The 15719-nt window shown below is 43.6% G+C and overlaps 2 protein-coding genes across 5 annotated transcripts; one reads left to right on the top strand and one right to left on the bottom strand.

The window, feature by feature from the left end:
* Positions 1-2928: 2928 nt before the first annotated feature.
* On the top strand, positions 2929-6591 carry LOC121553553 (heme-binding protein 2-like). 2 transcript variants are annotated; one of them, XM_045211446.1, is made up of 6 exons: positions 2929-2970; positions 3549-3608; positions 3763-3844; positions 4421-4541; positions 4665-5568; positions 5902-6591. In XM_045211446.1, coding segments are annotated over exons 1-5 (459 nt in total). In that variant the 5' UTR covers positions 2929-2968; the 3' UTR covers positions 4859-5568; positions 5902-6591. The 2 variants fall into 2 exon arrangements, with proteins under 2 accessions (XP_045067381.1, XP_041722674.1); XM_041866740.2 differs by having other exon boundaries at positions 2937-3608.
* A 2097-nt stretch (positions 6592-8688) lies between these two features.
* Positions 8689-12861, bottom strand: LOC121566943 (E3 SUMO-protein ligase KIAA1586-like). Of its 3 annotated transcripts, XM_045211445.1 has the most exons (4): positions 12426-12861; positions 11749-11932; positions 11202-11297; positions 8689-11047 (listed from the first exon to the last, which is right to left on the bottom strand). In XM_045211445.1, exons 1-4 carry the CDS (start codon positions 12483-12485, stop codon positions 9147-9149), a joined length of 2241 nt encoding a protein of 746 aa, XP_045067380.1. In that variant the 5' UTR covers positions 12486-12861; the 3' UTR covers positions 8689-9146. The 3 variants fall into 3 exon arrangements, with proteins under 3 accessions (XP_045067380.1, XP_041732819.2, XP_041732820.2); XM_041876885.2 differs by lacking the exon at positions 11749-11932; XM_041876886.2 differs by lacking the exon at positions 12426-12861 and having other exon boundaries at positions 11679-12275.
* Positions 12862-15719: the final 2858 nt, after the last annotated feature.

Below are 15719 nucleotides of genomic sequence, written 5' to 3'. Positions count from 1 at the left end.
ACGCGTCTGATGTGGGAGTTGGCGCCATCCTGTCGCAGCGATGCTCCACGGACAGTAAACTCCATCCCTGCGCCTACTACTCTCGTCGCCTTTCGCCTGCGGAGAGGAATTACGATGTGGGTAACCGGGAGCTTCTCGCGGTGAAACTTGCCTTGGAGGAGTGGCGCCACTGGTTGGAGGGGGCGGAGCAACCGTTTATTGTCTGGACTGACCACAAGAATCTTGCTTACGTGCAATCGGCTAAACGTCTCAACTCCCGTCAGGCCAGGTGGGCGTTGTTTTTCGGACGATTCAAGTTTGCCCTGACGTTCCGACCTGGATCTAAGAACGGCAAGGCGGACGCCTTGTCCCGGATGTTCTCCAAGACGGAGGAGAGTGGGTCCAAGACCGAGACAATCCTCCCCCGGAACTGCGTCGTGGGAGCAGTTATGTGGAAGATTGAGGAGGAGGTGCTGGCGGCCCTTCGGACTCAGCCCGGTCCCGGTAACGGTCCACCCGGTCGGTTGTTTGTGCCTGAGTCGGTTCGTCCTGCTGTCCTCAAATGGTCCCACGCCAGTAAGATGGCTTGTCACCCTGGCGTGGCTCGGACAATGGCGTTTCTTCGCAGACGTTTTTGGTGGCCTGCCATGGCCGAGGATACTCGGGGTTTTGTTGCTGCCTGTCCAGTGTGTGCGCAGAATAAGAGTACCAATCGGCCCAGCTCTGGACTACTTCACCCCCCTTCCTATTCCCGGCGACCATGGTCGCATCTGGCCCTGGACTTCGTCACTGGGTTGCCCGCTTCTGAGGGGAACACGGTCGTTCTGACTATCGTGGACAGATTCAGCAAGTTCGCCCACTTTGTGCCAATTGCTAAGCTTCCCTCTGCCTCGGAGACGTCCGAGATCCTGGTTAGGGAGGTTTTCAGGGTCCACGGTTTGCCCAGTGATATCGTTTCCGACCGTGGCCCTCAGTTTACCTCTGCTGTCTGGAAGTCCTTCTGTTTGGCCATTGGAGCTACAGTCAGTCTCACATCTGGTTTTCACCCCCAATCCAATGGTCAGGCGGAGAGAGCCAACCAGAAGATGGAATCCACGCTACGCTGTCTGGTCTCTTCCAACCCCACCTCCTGGGTCTCTCAGTTGCCTTGGGTTGAGTATGCCCACAATACTCTCCCTACATCTGCCACTGGGATGTCTCCCTTCCAGTGCCTGTATGGCTACCAACCTCCCTTGTTCCCTTCTCAGGAGAAGGAGCTCTCAGTGCCTTCTGTTCAGGCCCATATTCGTCGTTGCCACCGGACCTGGCATCGGGCCAGAAAGGCACTCCTTAGAGTTTCGGACCGGTATCAGCTCCAGGCGAATCGTCGCCGGATCCCCGCTCCCACCTACACCATCGGAGATAGGGTCTGGTTGGCCACACGGGATCTTCCTTTACGGACTGAGTCTAGGAAGTTGTTACCGAAGTTCATTGGTCCGTTTGTGGTGGAGAAGGTGATCAATCCAGTGGCAGTTCGACTCAAACTACCGAGGACGCTCAGAGTCCATCCCACCTTTCATGTCTCCTGCCTCAAGCCTGTCTTCCTCAGTCCTCTGTTGCCTCCTCCGCCTCCTCCTCCTCCTCCTCGGATGATCGGAGGTGGTCCTGCCTACACGGTGCGTCGCATCATGGATTCCAGACGGCGGGGCCGGGGTTTCCAGTATCTCGTGGACTGGGAGGGGTATGGTCCTGAAGAGAGGAGTTGGATTCCGCGGCGACAGGTCCTAGATGCTGACCTCATCAGTGATTTCTACCGCCTCCATCCTGGCGCTCCGGGAGGTCCGCCCGGTGGCGTTGGTCGGAGGGGGGTACTGTAACGATCCCGGCAGTCTGAGTCGGGTCCTGTCTGGTGACTAGTTTTTCCTGTTCGTGATCTCCAGTTTCCCGAGGGTTCGGGAACGCTCCGGGGAGCTCTCTTGTTTTCCGCACCTGCATCCCATCAGCAATCTGCACACCTGGTCCTGATCATCACCCTTCTTAGGCTCTGGCCAAACATCCAGTTCCTGCCGGATCGGTTAGCCATGAACAGTAGGTTTATCTGAGTATCAGTCCTAGAGCTTCTAGCGTTAGTTTTGTTGTTTTGTACCTTGTTGGTTTATTGTTGACTTACCTCCGTTTTTGTTCCATCTCCAGTCACTCGTCCGGAACCCTCACCCCTACCTCTGCCTGATGGTCGGCGGCTGCCGAGCCATCATTGGACCAACAACTGCACCCTCAACAACTCATCCACGCCGCCCGCTCTGTTCCCTGGATTATCCTGCACCTTTTTGAATCTGTAATAAACCCTCACCTTCGTTCAACTCTCCTTGTCCTGGTCTGCTTCTGGGTTCTGTCTGAGGGAACCGTGACAAAAAGGAAGTGATGATGATGGTTGGAACAGACAATGAATAAAAAAAAACGTATTAAGTAGATGAATAGCAGGGAAGAAAAATGCCATTAAACACACCACCGGGTCGTCAGTAGGAGTACACTGAGACTAGTGATTTTGGCCCAACTGTGCTCAGTGAATAAACTCCATCAAAGTGCTATTTGTTTCCTCTAAACTTGACAGCCAGGCTCCTATTGCGAAACAGAAATATATAAGAGCCTACTACATGTGACAAATCTAGGTCACAGCCTCTTTCACATCAAGCTTATTCTAGTTTTGCAAAGAAACATCAACACTGATCATCTCACATTATCTAACTTGGCACACACCCATTTATAAACCGCCTTTGTTTCTCTTCAGCAGGTTAAGTCCATTGAACATATTTGTTGAGGCCACTGAAGTATAAAATTAAAGTTGAGGCCCCTGGGCTATTCGGGGGAAGTGGGTGTCATATGTTTGGGGGAGTGATCAACATTTTCTTTCATAACCTCCATTTGGTATAAATAGTTTCTCTGCAAGCATTTCTCTCAGTCAGTGGATGCATCCAGAGTGAGCTGATCTAAAAGACACACACTCAGCATAATGTAAGTAGAAATGATAGGTTATCATTGCTTTGATAAGGTTTGTTTGATTTGTGATGGTGTTAAATAATTATAATAAGAGTGATTTTTATAGAAATAGACGTGTAATAACATCGTTTACAAACTTTCTTTTAAAGTATTACAATATATTGCAAGAGGGATGAGTACTTAAGGTTTTTAATGTGATGACACTGACTGTATGTCTGTATTTCAGGTTTTTAATGTGATGACACTGACTGTATGTATGTATTTCAGGTTTTAATGTGATGACACTGACTGTATGTCTGTATTTCAGGTTTTTAATGTGATGACACTGACTGTATGTCTGTATTTCAGGTTTTTAATGTGATGACACTGACTGTATGTATGTATTTCAGGTTTTAATGTGATGACACTGACTGTATGTCTGTATTTCAGGTTTTTAATGTGATGACACTGACTGTATGTCTGTATTTCAGGTTTTTAATGTGATGACACTGACTGTATGTCTGTATTTCAGGTTTTTAATGTGATGACACTGACTGTATGTCTGTATTTCAGGTTTTTAATGTGATGACACTGACTGTATGTCTGTATTTCAGGGTTTATCTTGCAGGGTTGGTTGGCTTGCTGCTCATCTTGACTGCTGAAGCTAGAGTTGGGTAAGGAAGTTACACTTCTGTTATTTCTTCTCACACATCATAACCACACAATTCAGAAATCATACGCTGCTTATATATTGAATGAGCGCTGGCCGTCCGAAATCAAATGCTTTTGTCCCGTATTGATTTGTTTTCCACTGATCCCTATAAATAGGAACTCCTCTGAGTCTAGCTTCTGTACCGAGACCAAGGAATGTCTGCTCTATGATCTGGTTTGCAAGAATGATGATTATGAGGTAAGTCGATTGTAAACCACAAATTAACGGCACATAGCGGCTAAAACTAAGTCAGGAGTTTGTTTCACCACCATTTTTGTGACCAGTTTTTATATTGTTTAGTTTTAGGTCAGGGTTGCAGATACAATACAATAGCATTTTCATCACAATAAAGTTTATCATAATGTTCCATACAATTGTGAAAACAAAAAAGATACGTACCTGCATGCGTAAAAACAGGAGCTTCCCCCCACCCAGCTACCAAGCTTCCATCCACCCGACAACCCCAGCCCCAGAAACCAGGATTCCCACCCCTTCCCACCCACCGTGTCTAAAAACCAAAGTTGCTTGTCCCCCCCCCCACCCTCACCCACTTGGCAGCTCCCGAACCCCCACGTCCCCCACCCATGGACTGCCCCTTCCCCCGCACCCACAATGTCAGTTGTTTCACGACATTGGGGTATCGTATTGAGTTGTAGATCAGTAATGCAGGGTTGTTTCACTTTTGCACAGTCCCAACCCAAACCTACAACATCTGTAATGCACTCTACAGCACAGGACTCTGAGTGAATGTTTGTGTCTGTGTCTGTGTTGCAGGTGCGCCACTATGACTCAGTGAAATGGGTGTCGACAGACGAGGAAGCCTACCTCATGGACAAGGCAATAGTCACCTCATTCATGAGACTCTTCAAATACATCACCGGATCCAACGAGGCTGGTGTGTGTGTATGTTTGTGCGTGTAAATCTATTTGTGTGTGTGTACATGCACATGCATGAGTCTGTTTCCATGCTTGTGTGTCTCCCTGGCAAGATGTGTTTACCCATACATTTGTCCTATAGGCGTCAACATTGACATGACAGTTCCGGTGATTGTCAAAATCGAGGAGACGAAGAGGATGTCGCAGTCATCTGTTTACACCCTCAGCTTCGTCCTGCCATCTGCCCATCAGATGACTCCTCCCCAACCCACTGATGACAAGATAAGGCCCAATAGACCCCTACACCCTATGCCCTATGCACTTGTGGAGATCTGAGAGGATTTGATTGGTTTAAGCAATATGGTGAAACTTCCACTTAGCCCATCAGAGGGTAAGGTGGCGCTATTACCATATTGCTGACTGTCAAAAACGTGTCAACCTGACAAGTGCATAGGGTGTAGGGTCAAGGGGTCCATTTGGGATTGGCCCTAACTCTCTTTATAACTGATTTTAACCTGGACGCCTCAGATCTGTAAATTCTGTATAGCCAACTCCTACATGGTCGTTGTCATTGCATGTTCACTCTGTGTCACCAAGTACAGTCATTCCGCGCATGTACAGAATATGATTGTCTATCAGACCTGGGTTCATGTAGTATATCTTTAAAATACTTTGATTCAGCTTTTCTAGAGTGCCAGATGGGTGGGGTTTGCACTTTTGGGACTATTCCACTAGTGCCATTGTGCAAGACAAGCTCATTCGAGCACAGCTAAAGTATTTGAAATAACACAAATACTATTTGAACCCATGTCAGGTATGTCATCAATTTTTTTTAAGACTGCTGGCTAATGATCTTTATGCCATTGTGATTTCCCTGTGCAGGTGTACTTTACAGACGTGTCAGATATGAAAGTGTACGTGAGGAGCTACGGCGGATGGATGATGTCTTTGACATCCAGCATAAACTCCATGCTGCTGAAAAGGCAGCTAGACAAAGTCCAGGCCACCTACAACAAAGACTACCACTACACTGCGGGATATGACAGGTGAGTGCACAGGGACAAATACTTCCATATACTCATATCCAATATCCAATCCAATTCCACCAAAATACTTGTCTGCAACATACTTTAATATTTAATATTTTTTACTATTTTACGTTATATTGTATGTGTAAACTAAACTGTGTGTGCGTTTGTGTGTGTGTGTGTGCTTGCCTCCGTGCGTGCGTCTTGTGTGCACGTGTGTGACTGTGTGTGTCTGTACATACTTGTGTGTGTGTGTGTGTGTGTGTGTGTGTGTGTGTGTGTGTGTGTGTGTGTGTGTGTGTGTGTGTGTGTGTGTGTGTGTGTGTGTGTGTGTGTGTGTGTGTGCTACAGACCAAGCAAGATTCTGAACAGGCACAACGAGGTGTGGTACATGGTTGAGGGAGACCCTGTGTGCCCTGAGCCAATTACCTACCCCTAAACATCCTCCTTCACTACCTCTGTGTCTGGCATTACCATGGTCAGGAGGAGCACTGGGAGGTGCATGGTGGACTGAGAACATCTGAGGAAATTTGGTTTGGGATTAACAAGGATATTAACTAAGAGATGTGTCTCGGATCCGGTGGCACTATAATCCAAAACCAACATGCCACACTCTTAGTTGTACATAGTGTACAGTATACACACTGTATGTCTTAGAATTTGCTCATGCATATTGAGGGTTTGATTTGTTAGGGATGTGCCTAGCCGCCCCTAGCTCCATTGTAATTCCAACCATGTACATGACATGTTCTAACGATGTGGAGTGAATGTAGACAGGGATGTTTTTGTACTCAATTGTGTACTGTATTTGTTTTGACTAAATAACTGGGTCCGTTTGTCAAAAGGGAAGCTACTTTTCCTAAATTACAACATTCAATATTGAACATGATTTTGATGTTTAAAATATATATAGATTTTTTCAATAGAATATAAATAATAATAATTTGGTGGGTGCTTATATTTGTCCTGTTTCAAAAAACTGGACAAAATTTCCGCTAATTTCTTCAACACTCCATCCAAAGTGGGTTATGCACATGCTACCTTACTGTTGCAGTAAAATAAAATCTCATTGCAGTTTTATTTACTCAAAAGCAAAATAAAATGATTTTGGGTAGTGATAAGATATAGGATTCGGCACCCTTTTTAGATGGTGTGGAGCAGCAACAGTTGATATGGTTTCAGAAAATCTGGTGCAAAAATAGGTGGTATTTATTTAACAGTGCAGGTGATGAGAAGACTAGATCCAATTATGTAGGTCTATACACAAAATATACAAATTAAAAGAGGTGCGCAACCTGTGGCTAAAGCTGTGAACATTACTGCCGCAGGCTCACCAAGAAGCCATTTCAACAGCAGTGGTGGTGGAGAGAAAACAATGCTTAACATTTCTAAATAACTGTTAATGGTTACCAGACTCTGGCGTTTGTGTTCACTCAATATATACTGAAAAAATATATAAACGCAACATGCAACAGTTCATATAAGAAAATCAGGCAACTGAAATAAATGCATTAGGCCCTAATCTATGGATTTCACATGAATACAGATATGCAGATATGTTGGTCACAGATACCTTTAAAAAAAAAAGTAGGAGCGTTGATCAGAAAACCAGTCAGTATCTGGTGTGACCACCATTTGCCTCGTGCAGCGCGACACATCTCCTTTGCATAGAATTGATCAGGCTGTTGATTGTTGCCTGTAGAATGTTGTCCCACTCCTCTTCAATTGCTGTGCGAAGTTGCTGGATATTGGCGGGAACTGGAACACGCTGTCGTACACGTCGATCCAGAGTCTCCCAAACATGCTCAATGGGTGACATGTCTGGTGAGTATGCAGGCCATTGAAGAACTGGAACATTTTCAGCTTCCAGGAATTGTGTACAGATCCTTGCGGCATGGGGCCGTGCATTATCATGCTGAAACATGAGGTGATGGCGGCGGATGAATGGCAGGACAATGGGCCTCAGGATCTCGTCACGGTATCTCTGTGCATTCAAATTGCCATCGATAAAATACAATTGTGTTTGTTGTCCGTAGCTTATGCCTGCCCATACCATAACCCTACCGCCACCATGGGCACCTCATCCACACAACGCCATAGACGTGGTCTGTGGTTGTGAGGCCAGTTGGATGTACTACCAAACTCTCTAAAATGACGTTGGAGGCAGCTTATGGTAGAGAAATTAACATTCAATAATTTGGCAACAGCTCTGGTGGACATTCATGCAGTCAGCATGCCAATTACACACTCCATCAAAACTTGAGACATCAGTGGCATTGTGTTGTGTGACAACTGCACATTTTAGAGTGGCTTTTTATTGTCCCCAGCACAAGGTGCACATGTGTAATGATCATTATTATTATATTATTTATCATGCTGTTTAATCAGCTTTTTGATATGCCAAAGGAGAAATGCTCACTAACAGGGATGTAAACAAATTTGTGCACAACATTTTAGAGAAATAAGCTTTTTGTACATAAGGAACATTTCTGGGATCTTTTATTTCAGCTCATGAAACATGGGACCAACACTTTACATATTGAGTTTATATTTTTGCTCAGTATATAATGCACAATGTTTTTTGGGACTAGCAATGGCATAGTTAATTTAGCAAGTAATGTTTGTACCAAACATTCTACCAATTGTACCAATCGTTTTTTTTGTGTGGGGAAAAAGAGAGGGAAATGTCCGATTTCATGTGCAGGGGTGAACATAACGTTCCGGTATGCGTCCCGGCAAAATAAATAGTGGGGGTACGCCATACCGGTAAAACGTGAGCCTATCACAATTAATACAACATGCCCAAAAAACTATAGGCAATTACACCATTATTTAACATTACTGCATGTCAGCCACATGACCATTTTGCGAATTGACTGGAAACCAGGTGGTATAAGCTCCAAATTGCGTTGTGGTTTGAGGAGAACACTTACATTTCGTCAAGGCGGAGACGAGTGGTGGAGACGCTCCCGAACAAGTCGGAGATGAGTGGCGGTGACCCGAGGCGCGCATGGACAACAGTGGATGCATCAATTCAGGCTACAAGTGTAGGCCTAATGACAATCGCAGAATGTCATTATAATACACGTAGGCAGTGGTGTAGTGGTCCCTGGAGAAGTGGGTATACTCTCAGTATTCACCTTTTTTTTTTTTAAGTAGTCCAGAAAAAAGCCCTGTTTTAGAAACAGTGACATGTAAGACTATGATTTAGTTTACCCAAAAATATGTAATTTCTACTTGCACACTATTATAAAATGATCATGACTTGATTAGGAGCAGTTTGTAGTTACTACTGGTCACAAGAGCAGCCTGGATGAATGTAAAATGTATTTATCATGAGGCAAACAGGAAATGGTGTTTCGATTATTTTTTGCACATTTATTTAAATAAAATACTTCAAATCTGAAGGTGACAATGCATCCTTGTTCATATTGCTATATGCTTTGTTTTGAACATGTTCATTTACCGGTAAATCATTCAACAAAATATGTTACAACAATATTTAGTTAACAATTAACAAAAATATATGCATTAACAACACATCAACAGTGATATACTCTCTCAACCCAGCACTGGGTTTCTGACCTTTGCTCATACTACAGTATATTCCAGACAAATTTGCTTTCTGCAGGAGCTTTCACACTGCACTGTCTAGAACGCACCGAAGAGGCAGCACGATGGCTCTTCAACCAGGTCCTTGTATATTTTCTAGGATCAAACTTGGAAGTTGGTGGGCCGTTGATATTAATCATCATCAAGTTTGATATGTTTGAGATCAGAAGGACAGCCCTCTTGTCTGAGCTTATATTGTTCATAAGGCTAAAATTCCTCTCACACTCTGCTGTACCGACAGGGAATGTTTTCATACAGTTCATAAGTGGTTTTAGGTCCTTGGGCTCACTACTGGGCTCTTCCAGTAGGTCCCGCATCCCATTCAGTGCTTGGTCTGTGCACAAGTTAAATCGCTTGCACAGTCGCTTAACTTGTTCTTCACCATGGCGGATGCTGGGCTTTGATGGCCACTTACTCTGATCAAGGATGCTGAGGTCCATGATGGTCTCATCTTCAAAAGACAAGCGTTTCTCCAGATTGTTCACAAGGCTTTGTAAGAACTGGCCTGGATTGATAGACTTCAGCTTTGCATTTGTTTTCAGGGCTATAGACCGATACTCCCCAGTCTGTTTTGCTTCTAAAGCCTCACTATATTTCTCACCTGGACTCTCTTTGAATGACTGGATCACTCTGATTGAGCGTTTCAGCAGATGCTCTGCTCTGAGGAGCGTTATAGAACGAGACTGAAGCTCCTGTGACAGGAGACTTAGTTCATGGAGAGTGTCGTACATGAGGCCAAGGTCACAAATGAATTCTGGACTTTGAACACGGTCTAACAAACCTCTGTACATCTGCCTCTCTTTGGTGGACCTCATCTCATCACTGCAAGCATTTTTAAAGTGCTGCACAAGAGCTCCCAGGGATGTCCAAACAGCATGAACAGTCCGAAAGCTACTGGCCACCCAGCGTACATCCAAGATTCTGCCAATGCGAAGAAGTTGTGAGCCTACTTCAGCTGCTGCATTAACAAGTTCACGTTCATTTTTGTTTGACACACTATACAGAGAGTATAGCTTCTGGATAAAAGTTTTAAAGTGATTGACAGAGTTTACCTCATCAACTGCATCTGACACAGCAAGTTCAAGTCTATGGTTCATGCAGTGCCATACAAAAAGCTTTGGGAATCTCAAAGTCAGTCTGGTTGCTACTCCTGACTTCTTTCCTAGCATGACACTGGCTCCATCAGATACAAATGTTACCCAGTTTTCATGAAGCCACTCTTCTGTAAAGCCAGCATTAGTTAAACAGGTGAGTAACGCCTGTAATATGCCATCTGCTCTCTGATTTTCCAGTTCAACAAGTTCCAGGAATATGAACTCAGGGCTTTCTTCTTGAATTGATGCTTTAATAGAAACTGTCATGACAGCTTTGTGACTTAAAGAAGATGCCTCGTCAATTAGGACAGCTAACTTACTGGATGATGCTATAATGCTACTGATGATTTTGCTCTGCATCTCACTAGCAACATGTTGTATTATTTGTGTTGCACTGTAACGTGAATGAAGTATTGAGCCCATTTTTACACCATTCAGTTCCTGCAGCTCAATGAGGCTCTCATGGTCAGAAAAGGGTCGGTTCTTTTTGGCCAGATGGTAGGCTGTTCGAAACACAGCTTCAGTTTCCTTCATGTAGGACTCAGTCATAGTCTCCACTGCATTCTCAATGGCAGCTTCTTTCTGTTGCTCTGCCACCTTCACAGCCTGAGTGTGGGCCTTGGACAACGCATGTTTCCTCACCTTATTTCTCAAGATTGACAAACTTGTTGTTCTACTTCCCTGGCCAGACACTTGAATTTCAAAGTTCATCCATTCTCTTGAGAGCGATACACCTTGTCCTTGCTCCTTGTCGATCCCAATGGAGTTCACACTGCTACAGACCAGACATCCTGCGAAGCATAAACAAACAATGTAACTACTCCTGTATCCACAGCTGTACGTGTGCATGGTCCTTTACACACACACACACACACACACACACACAAAGTTATCTGTGCCCACTGTTTCAGAAGTTACCCAAACTAGCAATCTACCTAAACTTACCCAATTTTTTGTTTTTGGATCCCAACCAGGGGTTCTTGGATTTGAAGTCTTCTGTTTGTTTAGCACTCCACAGGTCTGGCCAGTCATTATTGATGTCTACAGACAACAACAAAACTAATTATGCATCTCCCTGTCTCTCTCTCTCTCACACACTTACACACACACACACACACACACACACACACTACTGTGATCACAATAGTCATCAGCAAGACATGGGTCCCCCTCTTTACATTAACAATCTGCATAACCAAGTGGAAATATTTTCAGCAAGTGAAGCTGAAGCATACAGGAGATTAGTGAGTGAAATACTTGGGAGAGTTTATTTAACAAAAAAACAACAAATTTAACACAAAATGTTATATAACAGTAGCATTGTAAAAAACAAACATGGATACAGACAAAATAAATAGAAGGGCAATAAAATAAATAACTTCACACAGAAATTCAAAATGAGGCTTAATCTGTCAAAATCACCTTTTGTTACAGTGTGAGGCTTCACTTTTCAATAAACTGGAGATGCAATTTACTGCCTGTGTGTTCTGACCTGGTGGTGGTAGACTGGATCCTTCTCTATGCTCACACTGACTTGCCTGGCTAGCTCCCGGTTGAGAGCTGCCAGGGCTGCTGGTTTTAGGGGTGGGGTCTGCCTGGGCCTGATCTGGGCCTGATTTGTGCCTCTTTACAAAAAAGTCTGCAATATCTCCCTTCCTTTTCATGGTTACCTGTCCCTATACAAAATAAGACAGCCTGATTAGACCTCAATATTGTTTTAGGCTGAATCTTAAACTATTTGTCCCCATTCTTGTGTTTTAACTTACTTAAAAATCAACTACCAGCTTAGCTACTATGCAATTAAACTAGATCATATAGGTTAGTTAGGGCTAAGTAACTTGGCTAATGTTATAATTTAGGGCTTAGTAACTTGGCTAACGTTATAATTTAGACCTTTACAATAATAAACAAGCTTCATAAACATTGAGATAATCAGTTTCATCAGTCTGGTATGAAATTCTTATGAACTGGGTTGATTAAACACTTACTGAAAACCAACAATGCCCCGGTTTCCCCACATTATCCCAATCTATGTAGCTAGCTTCATAACGTTAGCCGACTCGCACTAACTATTGGCGGCAACATCTCTTCTCCTCTAAATGTGCAGTCACTGGCAATTTGCCAGTAGTTTAAAATAATGATTCATTTGGAAACCACCTTAAAACTTACCTCAGAATGATGTCTTCCATCAACTGGGGTGGCACACCGCCGCTTGTGTCCTTTCTTCATCCGTTGTTTGGTCTGCTGCCGTTATCGTAGTCAAGTGGCACCGGCACCTGAGTTTTTTTTTTTTTTTTCACTGGCACCTGAGGTATTAGCGATATTTTCCTCGGCATGACCCGCCCTACTCTGCCTCTGATTGGCTCATCAGTCCTCATGCCTAAAGTTAACCAATCTAATCAGTGAAAGCAGCGAGTACCAGCCAATTAGAGGCAGAGGAGGGTGGGTCATGGCTTCACTATCCCCGAGGAAGAAAATAGGCAATCTGACTCACAGATATTACTGAATGATGCGCATCAGGGGGGATTTAGAAGTGGGTATACGCAATGCTGACTGAAAAATAAGTAGGTATACGCCGTATACCAGCGTATACCCTGGACTACACCTCTGCACGTAGGTGTTTTGTAACCGATGTCTCTTTCCATTCATCAAATTGCGGGTGCACAGTTCTCTGTTGGAGGTTTGGATGCTGAAATCTTTTGTGAGTGGACGAATGTGCGCGAGTAGCCAAGACCCGGCGGCAGAACGAACCAGTTGGACGGGCCTTTCATTTCCATAGGGGCGAAAGTTTTTCACCGGACCTCCTATGTGTGCACGCGCTTGCGCATTCACAATTGTTTTCATGGCTGTAATAGTAAAGACGATTATGCAGCTTGTGAGTTTCAAGTTTGGGGATGCTTACAATTTATCTTACCATTTCTACGGATCCGCGTGCCAGTTAGGATTATTTTTATATGCGCATTTTCTTGGAACAGTTTCATTTCAATAATAACGTTTTCGTTTCTCAAAATCATTGTCACTTGGTTAATCATACAAATGTGAAGTAAAATGATAAAAATCTAAAAGTTAAAATTAAACTATTCAACTATGCGGAGAGCCATTGGCGGCTAAATAAATGAGAGCATAGAACTCAGAGATGCAGCAGTAGGCCTATAACTCCCATCGTCAACTAAATAAAATACCTAGCCCTAAAGCCGAAAAAAATTAAACCTGTAGAAAATATCCTGATGAAAATTCCTGTTCTTTCAATCACATTCATCTCTTTTTTCCGCCTGTCAGCCTCCCTTTCTATCTGTCTAGACTTGAGCTATTCCCAGTGAAGTGCAACATTGAATCAAATCATCACTTGGTAAGGTCAGACGCTGTCTCTAACGAACTTGCAACAGTGAACTCCGGACAGAAAGCTGTTTTTTATGACGTTTCCACTGGATATATAGGATCATCAGATCGTGATATTTTGCACTTTGGCACGGCTTGGTGATTATCGAGGCCGGGAGTGTTGGAAATATTTTTCAAATACCGAGGAACTATCATTCGCAATGGATGTTAAAAAACAGACTTTGTTGACTTGTGTGAGGCGAAGAAAACATGAGTGGTGTTGCCAAATGGCCATTGCCAAATGGGCACTTTCCTACATATGCATGCTTTCTGGAGAGAGAGAGGCACAATATCTTCGACACACCACCTCCCCTTCTTCTTGATGCAACATTTTAAATTATACTCAAGACACATTATCTTCACACATATTTTAGATGCTTTTCACCTGACAGCCGCAACTCAATCAGCTAGACCTATTGCCACGCGCACTACCCAAATCGCAGGCTTTCCAAACACACTGGTGATTTGAAACAATCAGCAGCAAAAAAATATATAAAGAAGCTAATGATCCTCTAAGGCTAAGTCATGCTCCCTGATGGAGTATTTTGAATGATTTTATTTAGACAGGAGTAATTATATAATTTTGGTGAAACATCAATTTACTTTAGAGTAATCCAGCATCCTAGCAGTGCACTTTGCAACCGCTACCTTTCCTTTCCAATTTGCAAGAGGCTGAAACCAGAGATCTCTATATAATAAAGAGATGCTCATGTCTCCACCATAACAATGGGAGTCTTTGTCCCAAAGGCGGAAAGGCATGCGACAAGTTTAGGTCTGCATATTATTCCCATAGAAACGCATTGGGATTATACTGGACAGAATTTGGCGCGAGTGAGCCGTCTCGCTACGCCTATTCCTCTCTGCTTAAACTAGCCTATATCACTGGAGAAAGCTTCCGGGCGAGCGATACAGCGCCACTCTATATGTAGCCCATGTAGGTGATGCTGTCTGGTCAGAAATAGTATGACATGCCATATTATTTTGGTCCAGACAGCATCAGATACATGTTCTACACATACTGAGACAGAGGGGCGCTGTTTCGCTCGCTCGGATGCTTTAAGTGAGATTGATGCGTCTTTCGGTTGGCGCGCGTCTCGGTCAAATAAACAATAAATATTTAAATATTGTATTTGGAAGGGCAAGGAGGTACGGTAGGGTTGGGCAGGCCAGGCCCCATAAGGCCCACCTATAATGCCGGCCCTGGTGTAGCCTACAGGATCGCCTTTGTTAAGTAAGTGTTTGACAATCAGATGAAAACATCATGACTGTTTATTTTTATGCCACATTAAAGGGCATAAACGGCGTGTCCATAAGGCTAGGGGAAGTTAAGCTTTCCCTAAAGTAAATTGAATTAAATTGCCAAAATTATATAGTCTGTCTATACATAAATAAATAAAATCATTCAAAATAGGCTACTACACCAGAAAGCATGATTTGGCCACAGAGACTCATTAGTAAAAAATAAATAAAATAAAAAGCTGTGGATTGATTGTTTTAAATCGCATAGACTACAGTCGGAAGGGCCCGCAATTTGGGCAGCGTGCGCTGCAAATATCAAATAGATGATTGTTGAGTTGCGACTGTCAGTAAAAGCAGAGAGACCCCGCCAGCCAAATCGCAATATTTAAAAATACAATCGCGGAAAAACTGTTTGGAAAGCAAATGGCTATTGCTGTAAAGAGATGACAATGAAACTACTCCAATCTGTCTTTTAGTTGTAAAAATCCTTAACGTAATTGAGCGAACGGTAGCCTATCTTATTGGCACCAGCGGAGAACATCTGCCATATTCCCGGTGAATATGCATATCCACTGTCTTTGTAATTGGGTCAGTGCCACTTGTGTTTGTTTTTGGACAATCATTTCCTTATCCAGGTTAGATGGACGTCATATTGTACTTGTGTAACGTAGGCCAATTATATGGATCAGACAACATCGTTTTTATTGATCTGTTTGTCAGTGTAATTTTTGTAGTATAAAAAAAAATGTGTGCGGGCACTTGGGTGTCCAGTAGTGGTAAGAAATTAAATCTACTTCCACCCCTGGTCACGTAAAGCATCCATCGTCACAGGTACTGTAAAAGATT

The sequence above is a fragment of the Coregonus clupeaformis genome, chromosome 37, assembly GCF_020615455.1.
Source record: "Coregonus clupeaformis isolate EN_2021a chromosome 37, ASM2061545v1, whole genome shotgun sequence".
NCBI lineage: Eukaryota > Metazoa > Chordata > Actinopteri > Salmoniformes > Salmonidae > Coregonus > Coregonus clupeaformis.
This window is presented reverse-complemented; position numbering and strand designations above follow the sequence as displayed.